At 54.2% G+C, this 8,843-nt stretch overlaps 1 protein-coding gene across 1 annotated transcript in view; it reads right to left on the bottom strand.

The window, feature by feature from the left end:
- Positions 1-742: 742 nt before the first annotated feature.
- The window catches only part of MLXIP (MLX interacting protein), a 50,344-nt gene continuing 42,243 nt past the window's right edge, over positions 743-8,843 (bottom strand). The window contains exons 13-17 of the mRNA XM_070400025.1: positions 8,525-8,626; positions 8,319-8,446; positions 8,031-8,154; positions 6,208-6,337; positions 743-5,614 (exon numbers count right to left, since the gene is read on the bottom strand). Coding sequence (XP_070256126.1) covers positions 5,493-5,614; positions 6,208-6,337; positions 8,031-8,154; positions 8,319-8,446; positions 8,525-8,626 — 606 coding nt within the window. The 3' untranslated portion in view covers positions 743-5,492. The remainder of the gene's footprint in view (positions 5,615-6,207; positions 6,338-8,030; positions 8,155-8,318; positions 8,447-8,524; positions 8,627-8,843) is intronic.

The raw sequence follows: 8,843 nt of genomic DNA, 5'->3' as shown, positions 1-8,843 counted from the left end.
GAACCAAACAGACACCAGCTGCTTAGCTTGTTGGCAGTCGAGCTCCCTGTGGCTGGAAGGAGTCCACATGCCACTCACCTCTCTCCGGGGCCCCAATCCTCAAAGCCCCACATCTTGTTTTGTGTCATGAACTTCTTCCCTTGGGGGAGGCCTTGGGGTTTGATCAGACAAGAACCTGTGTAGCAAACCACTGCATTTTAGTCAAGAGATACAGATCTGGGCAGTTGGTACAAGCGCCACTCAACTCTGCCCGCCTGGTGAGTTCACGGGCAGAATCGGTCACACTGGGCGTGGGGAACTGGCCCCTTTGGCGGAGGCCTCTCTGTAGAACCACTGTCTTTCTGGAGACACCTCCAGAACTTCACCCGCCTTGACCTCTGTCCTCACCCCAATGCCTCCACTGCAGGCGGCATCCCCACCTCCAGGCCAGCTGGGCGGCACTCTGCCTGCTCTCCTTTCACCGGCTCCCCACAGACCAGTGGTTCTCAACCTTGGCTGCACATTAGAATCACCTGGGAATCTTTTTAAAATCCTGATTTCTGGGTCCCATCCTCCAGAAATTCTGTTTCTTTATTATGGGGTGGGGACACAACATTAGTAATAAAGAAACAGAATTTCCGGAGGATGAGGCCCAGAAATCAGGATTTTAAAAAGATTCCCAGGTGATTCCAATGTGCAGCCAAGGTTGAGAACCACTGCCATAGACCAACAGGGCAGCACTGAAGACCACACACCACGAGCGTTTCCAAAAAATACGGCTTTTTATTGTTCTGGATGTAAATGTAGTTTTCAAACTGCATTGTAGTGTTGAACACAGCTGGTGGAAACATGCTTCTCGACACGCGTGATAGGGCTGTGCTATGGGTGACACGGGCCTGAGGGAGCCTCCGCTGCCCAGACTCCGTCGGGGTTTCTTTCCCAGACAGGGGTAACTGTCCCCTAAAGGAGCCCTGACACCATCACCGAAGCTCCCAGCAGGAAAAAGCGACCCATTAAGCTCTTTGCAGGGAATGAAACCCGGACAATTAAAGAGCGTGGTGTCTGGGCCGTGAGAGGGCTCAGGTGTGGAGTGGCAGGTGCGTGGGGGAGGCTGTGCTCGGCTCCCACGCGAGCACACAGCTGGGCCGGGTCTCCCAGGGCCGGGCCCTTCCTACCTTCTAACTGCAGGATGGAAACTCTATGGAAACGTATAAAACTTGAGTTTCTCCCAGCCCCGCACAAGCTCAGTTCTTGAGAGCAACATGTCTCTGTTCAGAAACGCAGAAGAGAATTCTTCGAATCAGCGACACCCACGGTTGACTGTGGAACCAAAAGTTTGACTGGGAGGTAAAGGTGAATTTTGCTACATAATTGGAAAGGAATTTCACAAAAATAAAATTTCATTAAGTAAACACACTCTCACACACACACACACACACACACACACACAGAGTCAAAGCCAACATTCAGTATAAAAAGTTCCCTTTTTTCTCCAAGGCTGATTTTCACAAGCCTGACAAGGAAACAGCCCCCACATGTGAGCCGGGAGAGCCACGTCCTCAGAAGAAGAGAATCAGGCAGCTGACCCCTGTGGAGGGACTGGTGGGGGCGGGGGGGGGGGGGGCGGTCCTAATGCTTCTCCCTGTTCCTGGAGCCCCTCCAACCACAAAGACCTGCTGAGTGGGCCACGACCAAGGCAGCTCCTGAATGGTACAAACATGTCGAGCTTCCAAGCTCTTCCATCCTTCAGCCTCGCCCTCCTCTCTCCTTCCCCATATTCAGACGTGGGGAAAATCTTAATCTATGAGGCACTGAGCCCGAGGCGGCCACATCAGGGCTTTCCCAGCTCCATCCCAACCAGGTCCCACAGGGAACACTTTGCAAAGCTAAGTGTAGGGAGCAGGGGTGGTGGTGGTGGCGAGGCGGGGGGGGCGCAGTTCACCTACTGCAAAGAGCTTAATGGGAAGCAGGGAATCTCCCGGGAAAGGCAACTCTCCCACCAGACAGAAGAGCAGCCCAGCTTACACCCAGTCAGTGGGACAAAGACCATGGAGGGATCAGGCGACCACCGGAGTGGAAGGGGCTGCTGAGAGTAGGAGGGGTGATGAGGCCATGCTCCAAGCCTGCCCATCGGAGCCAGTGAGGTAAAAGAACAACTGAGGAGGCAAGGGCAGGCAGCGTGGAGCCTGGCCCACAGCACCCACCCCCTGCACGCTGAGCGAGTCTGCTGGCCACGGGGGGGCAGACCCACAGTACAGCCCCGCTCCACTCTGATGAGCTCTTGTTCATCCAGAAAGCAAACACTTGTGATCTTGAAAACAATGATCCTGCTGCCCCTAGATTCGTTTGGTGGGAAGCCAGGCCTCTCAAGGAAGGAGGCCCAACCTGAGAGGAAGCTGGGGTGGAGCCAGCCAGAACTGCACATGGAGACAGGGGTGTGTGACCCCTTTTGGAGGTGGCTGTGCTAGGATCAGGCAATGAATGATGTCACCCACGACCACACCCCTTCACCTGGATGGGACAAAGGGGCTGGGCACCACGCTGGAGTCCCATGTCCTCTAAGAACCTAAGTTTATATTTCTATTGGCCACAGCAAAAACACCTTCAGGTCCGACCTCTGGAAAGGTGAAATGGGGTCATGTCACAAGGACAGGAAGTGGAGAAAGGTGGTTGCCCAAGGACCCATATGCGACCTCAATCCACAGCATGCTGGGGATTTCACTGCCCTGCCCCGGCCCCTCCTTCCATCAGCACTAATTTCTGACGTAGGAACTGCTTCCCTGGTGCTGTGAAAACGGCTGCAAAGCTGTGGGTCTGCCACAGGTCAGGGACCTGCTGACGGGTGACAGCTGGTGTGTAAGCCGCCTGGGTCAGGAGGGACAGGCCTTTCGGCTTTCAGAAAGCCCCACAGCAGCCTCTGCTCTGTCCCTGCATCCCCACTCATTGTGAAAGAGGAAAGAACAGTGTAAGGAGCTGATGGCACAGAAAGATTTCACAGAAATACTTGCAGAAATGTATGTACCAGACAGGATTTTTTTCCCCTTTTCAGATTGATTTTCTCATTCTCCAAAGTGTCAGCATTTTTAAGTCTCTTTTATGGGGGTTGGAGTGAAATAAGTGTAAACAAACCACAGCCCCATGGTCAGCGTCTACTGGAGGCCGTTGGCAGACTGCCTCAGTTTCCCCATGCCCTGGCCGGGACCCAAGGATAGAGGTTAAGAGGCCCTTGTGCTGGCCAGATTCATCAGGCAAGATTCAAGAACAAGAAAACCTGGAGGACTAGCAACAGTGTGTCTGCAGTAAGAGAAACAGCTTTGTGGCCCTACAGCCACGGTAATCGTGAGCACCAAGAGAAACGGATTTAAGGAAATACCTCAAACAAAAACATGCCACACAGACACACACCCTTCAAAGTCACACATAACCTAACAGCCTTAAACAGCTACCAAAACAGAATCTGATCATTAAATCAGCAAAAGGGAGAGATGGAGAGAGGTAGGCCAATGAAGCAAGAGGCCCATTTTATATCTGAATTTGTTTTAAAAAAGGACTCCCAGCAAGGGGTGGGGAGAAAGCTACAGATTTAGGAGAGGTCTAGGCTGGGCCAAGCACTGCGGCCACCCACGTGGTTTATGAAGGCACAGACTGTGGAGGGGCCGAGCTCACGCCCCTCCATGAGCCCTAACAGCTGCGAACGTTTCGTGTTTTCCTTTTCCCCTTTGGCCCTAGGGGAGCCCTTACCACGGTGGTCTTCCCCTTTTGAAGGGGCTTCATGTTTACCTGGGGGTAACGATGGTTCTCTTACCACATCCTGTGGAAATGAGGAACCAGCCCAGCCTCATCTTGTGCTTGCCTCTCAGGAGAGGGATCCAGAGGCCTGTAAACACGTGTTCTGGGGAGGCCGAGGGGGTAAAGCATAGGCCAGGGGGCAGGTGACAGGTTAGTGACCTGTAGCAGAGGTGCTGGTGCGGACGGCAACATGGGGAAGAACCCCCATCCAGCCTCAACACCCAAGGCTGAGGCAGGACTGACCGCCCTCTGAGCACCTTCTTCAGTTCTCCAGGAACCAGGGGGAGCCTCCTAATGGATCAGAACCTCAGGAGGTAGCTGTGGTCCCCCTCACATGGCTCCTGGGCCCCCTCAAAGCCCACCCAGCTCTCCTGGCCTGCCCAGCACTGTCCAGCTCCATCTCTGGTGGGAGGAGAGCCAGCGGGCCCCTCTGAACTTCACAACTGGACCATAAAAGCACATTCTTTCAACAAGAAGGTGCCTTTGGCCGGGCTAGGCTTCCTGGGTGTTAGAGCGCCCTTCACCCACAGCTACTCCTGCAGACACAGCGAGGACTGGCCCAGACCAGCCTCCTGCCATGCCTTCCTCTGGACCCTCCGCTGTAATCCCCATACCCGGAAACAACCGGTGCCCTAGGGACCCCCCACCAATCAACTCAGTGCAATTCTTTACTATCGGATCTGGGCGACGTCTGGACAGCTGAGGCTGGCCAGGAATTCCGCCTGTTGACATTCCATTTCCTCCTCAAAACAAGACAGGACAGCCTTTGGGTGTGGTGACCTCTTTGGTCCGAGAACCATTCCAGTTTGAGGCTCCCGGGTGAACAATGCAGACAAGATGACCAGGCTGGTGGAAGCACCCTGGAGCCTGGCTTTTTGAATGCTTCACCCAAAGGGCCACTGCTGGTGCGTCTGAGGCCGAGTGTGGAAGCCGGTGGAGGACAGGTTGGAAAGGCCACTCTGAGAGCCGACGCCTGGCGAAGCCTTGGACCAAGTCCACACCACCATTCCCATCAGCGATGCTGGGGGTGCTGCCCGCCACGGCAAGTGGAGCCAAATCGGAGCAGGTCACAGGCCACCCAGGAGGGTCTCCGAGCTGGAGCAGCAGCTTTGCATTGTTTGTGCTTTCCTTTTTGTCCACGTGCATTCACACCCTCTGCTTTTGCACACGTGAGTCCGGGGTTTCCAGGCAGCTGGCCATGCGAAAGCCTGAGCAGCTGTCCAAGCCTGTCTACAGGTCAGAGTCTGGGGGAGGAAGGAAAATGTCTTCCTGCCGCCCCAGGGCGGGCCCGAGCAGCAGGGAATCATCCAGAGACGACTGCCAGGACGTAACAGACAGGGACTGGGCAGGGACCTGTTTGTTTTCTAATTCCAGGAGCAGGTGTTGCCTCCTCGGGCCCACCTACTTCCGTGGGCCTGGCAGACCAGCAGGACAGCAGTGAACTGTGGTGTTTCCCTGCCTGGGCTGCCCTGAGGGCAGCAGAGGTTGTGACTGAGGTCGCTGAGTGAGAGTTGACAGCAAGGAGCTCCCAAGGATGGACTATTGCTGTTGGCAGGACCCGAACCTGCTTCAGACCTGAGCGTGGCATTCGAGCGGCCCAGGGGGCTGGCAGAGTTGGAGGGAGGCCCTGAGGCTCTGTGTCAGGAGAGGTGTGGGATGCAGCCTCCTCTCCACAGGCAGGGAAGGGTCTTCTGGCATCTTGTGCGGCACGTGCCGGCTAAGCACTAAGACTCCCCCGACCTCTTGCCACGTCTGGTGACAGCCTCCGCGGCCTGCTCTGGCAGCTGGGACGGGTCTGTCAGAATGGAGGTGGTGGTGCTCAGATGCCGGAGGGTGCTCAGCACCACTGGAAGACAGGAGGGGGAGTTAGCCCGAAGACACGGTGCAGGCGGCAGCTTTGAGTCCCACCACGGACAGTAGCACACGTGGCCTTATGCGTACAACCATCGTGTGACTCTCATGTTTGCCAGAGGAGGAGAGGGACACCAGGACAGCCCCTCTGCCTTTAAGGCAGCTCTCCGAATCCTATCCGTAGCCTGCAGATAGGTGGAGAGGCCTAAGCTCTTCCGGCTTGTGCACCGGTGTTACTACACTTCTCTATAACCTTAACGTATAGACACAGCTTTGTTAGTTATAAGAATTAAACAAGGAAACACCTGAAAGGGCCGGCCAATAGGAAGAGCTCAATAAACATAAGCTGGATCTGAGTGAACTGACCAACTGAAGCCACAGAAAGGCGCTGGGTAGGACTGCTCCCTGCCCTGCCATTGGCATGACTGGCTCAGGGCTATGCACAGCACCATCCTCATGCCCCAGGCCCTGTCTGCATGGTTGCTTACAGTGGGACCTGGGTTTTCTGCAGCCTCAAGGGTCGTCTCGCCGGCACTAACGGAGGTGGCAGCCTCCAACCCCACCGCCCCTGTGCAGCACCTCACTCACTTGGCCTGAGGATGGGCAAGGAGCAGCGCTGGTCCAGCCAGGACAGTGCCGTCCGGTGCAGTTCTTCTAGGCTGCTGGTGGACACCATCCCCTTGAAGGACTCGAACAGCGGCTTGATGATAATACTGAACTGCAGGGGACGTGGGTTAAAGAAAAGGTAAGCGAGGAGGAGGGCCTGTTCCCTTGGCTCAGGCAAGTAATTGTGTACAGATAGTTGAGCAACAGAGATCTGGATGAGGTAAGTGTGCCCTTCCGTTTGCCTAAGATGCTTCTATTGAACTGTAACTGACCCCCATCGCTTCCCGGCCTTTTGGCTAAGATCAAGTGTAACTATAACTGATCACTGAGCAGGCTGGAGGCAGGGACAGAAGCGTTTTTTTGGTCTGGAATGGATCCTGGTGCAATGACGTGAACACAACGTATTATACGTATACAGATGCTCCTTGCCTAATGACAGGGTTATATCTTGATAAATCCCTAAGTAAAAAATGCATTTATTACACCTAACTTACGGAACATCATACCTTAGCCTAACCTACCTTACACATGCTCAGAACACTCACATTAGCCTACAGTTGGGCAAACTCATCTCACACAGTGATTTTCAACTTTTTTCATCTCATGGCACACATGAACTAATTAAATTCTGTGGCACACCAAAAATTTAGATGCAAATATATTTTTTGCCTATATGACAAAAAAGTGGGATAGAATTCTGGTTATTTGTGTTGGCTGTTGTCATTTTTTAAATTTGACAATCTAAGGGAAAAGAGATCAGTGCCCCTGACGAAATAGTCAGGTATTGCATGTTTTAAAAATTCTTGCAGCGCCCAGTCTGGTTTGGATCAGTGGATAGAGTGTTGGCCTATGGACTGAAGGGTCCCAGGTTCAATTCCAGTCAAGGGTATATACCTCGGTTGCAGACTCCTCCCTGGCCCAGGCCCTGGTGGGGTCTTGTGCAGGAGGCAACCAATTGATGTGTTTCTCTCACATCGATATTTCTCTCTCTCTTCCACTCTCTTTAAAAATCAGTGGAAAAATATCCTCGAGTGAGGATTAAAAAAAAAAATTCTTGTGGCACACCAGTTGAAAATCACTGATCTAACACAAAGCCCATTTTATAACAAAGTATTGACTATCTCACGCAATTTACTATTCGTATCACTTTGGCACCATCCTAAAGTTGAAAATCTAACCATTGTAAGTCCAGACCCATCTGTCACACCCAAGGTTGAGGCAGTGGCCAACCCAGAGGCAGAGTAGTGGCTGGGTGGGCAGTGAGAAGGCAGGAGCCATCCCCTGAAAGGGCCATCTGGAAGGAGGCCTTGGCCACAGAGACAGGGCCCAGCACACAGGTGTAAGTGCCTCATGACAGCATACAAGGCCTGGGGTACATACTCAGGGAGCAGCCTGGAAGGAACTGGTTTCAAATCCAGGCTCTGCCGCTTGGTTTTGTGAGCCTGGTCTCTCATCTGACACCTGGTACGTACTCCCGACTCCCCCAGGAGAAGCTGCTGCCTGGATATGTTAGGCTAGAGGCCACTTCCTTCTGCAAGTGGCTCTTGTCTTTATTCCTCAAGAACTCAGAGAGCACTGCTGGCCTGTTCTGCCTCCCCGGGAAGCCCCGGGAAGTAGGCCAACGATAGCCCTACTCCATGTCTTGGGCCTGGCCCCCACTCTCCCAAGGAGAAAACTGACCTTGTTGTTTCACAAACTGAATGACAGCCATTATATGAGAACCTTTCTAAAGGACTAGAGTGTGGATGTCTGCGGTTTTGGTGCCCTGGTTTGGGGTGGGGTGGTCAAAAGAAACCCAAGGATACAATCCAGAACTTCCAATTCTGCAGGGTCCGGCTCTTCACATACTCATCAAACATGTCTGTCATGTGATCAAACTGGCGCCGGGTGACGGGGACTCCTGTGGCAGGGAGCAGCTGCTGGCAGGAGCTGCAATGACAGGAAGAGTCAGAGGAAGCTTGGAGCAGCTGGTGACAATTACGGACCCCAGAGACACCGAATGGGCAGGAGGATCCTGCCTGTGTGGCGCACATGTGAGGACTGGGCACCGCCTGAGCCTCCAGGCCCCCGCCTCACATGTTGGTGGCCCTCACATGATGGTGGCGTTGAGCTCCTCGATCTCGTCCCGCAGTCGCCGCGCCTCCTCCTGCATCTGGCTGCGCTCCTGCTGCAGCTTGGTGATGTACTCCACTGTCTTCTGCAGCGTGATGGCATGGCTGGTCTGCAGGCGGGTGTGGGGTCAGAGCAGCGCCCACGCCCCAGGACCAAGCTCCCCACCCAACGCCCCCAGGCAGCTCACCAGCTTGGAGTTGTTAGAGATCAAACTGTTCAGGGTGTCAAAGCCCATCTTGATGTTGAAGCGCCTCTTCTGCTCGGCTGAAATGTGCTTCATCTGCCGGTTCTGTTGGGGAACCGACCCATCACTGTGATATGGGGTACGCTGCAGGCCACCTCCGCTTGTCCCTCCACCCCGCCTTCTCAACCTATTGCTGACTGCTGGGGGCAGACTGGACCCTGTGGCCGGGCTAGAGAGCTAAGTGGAATGAGCGGTGACAGGAAGCTGAAAGGCTCCAGCAGGAGCCAGGAGGGGACAGGATGGGACTCTAGAAAACCATCCC

The sequence above is a fragment of the Myotis yumanensis genome, unplaced genomic scaffold, assembly GCF_028538775.1.
Source record: "Myotis yumanensis isolate MYYU_CA2020_CCGP unplaced genomic scaffold, mMyoYum1.0.hap1 SCAF_19, whole genome shotgun sequence".
NCBI classification, from domain to species: Eukaryota; Metazoa; Chordata; class Mammalia; order Chiroptera; family Vespertilionidae; genus Myotis; species Myotis yumanensis.
This window is presented reverse-complemented; position numbering and strand designations above follow the sequence as displayed.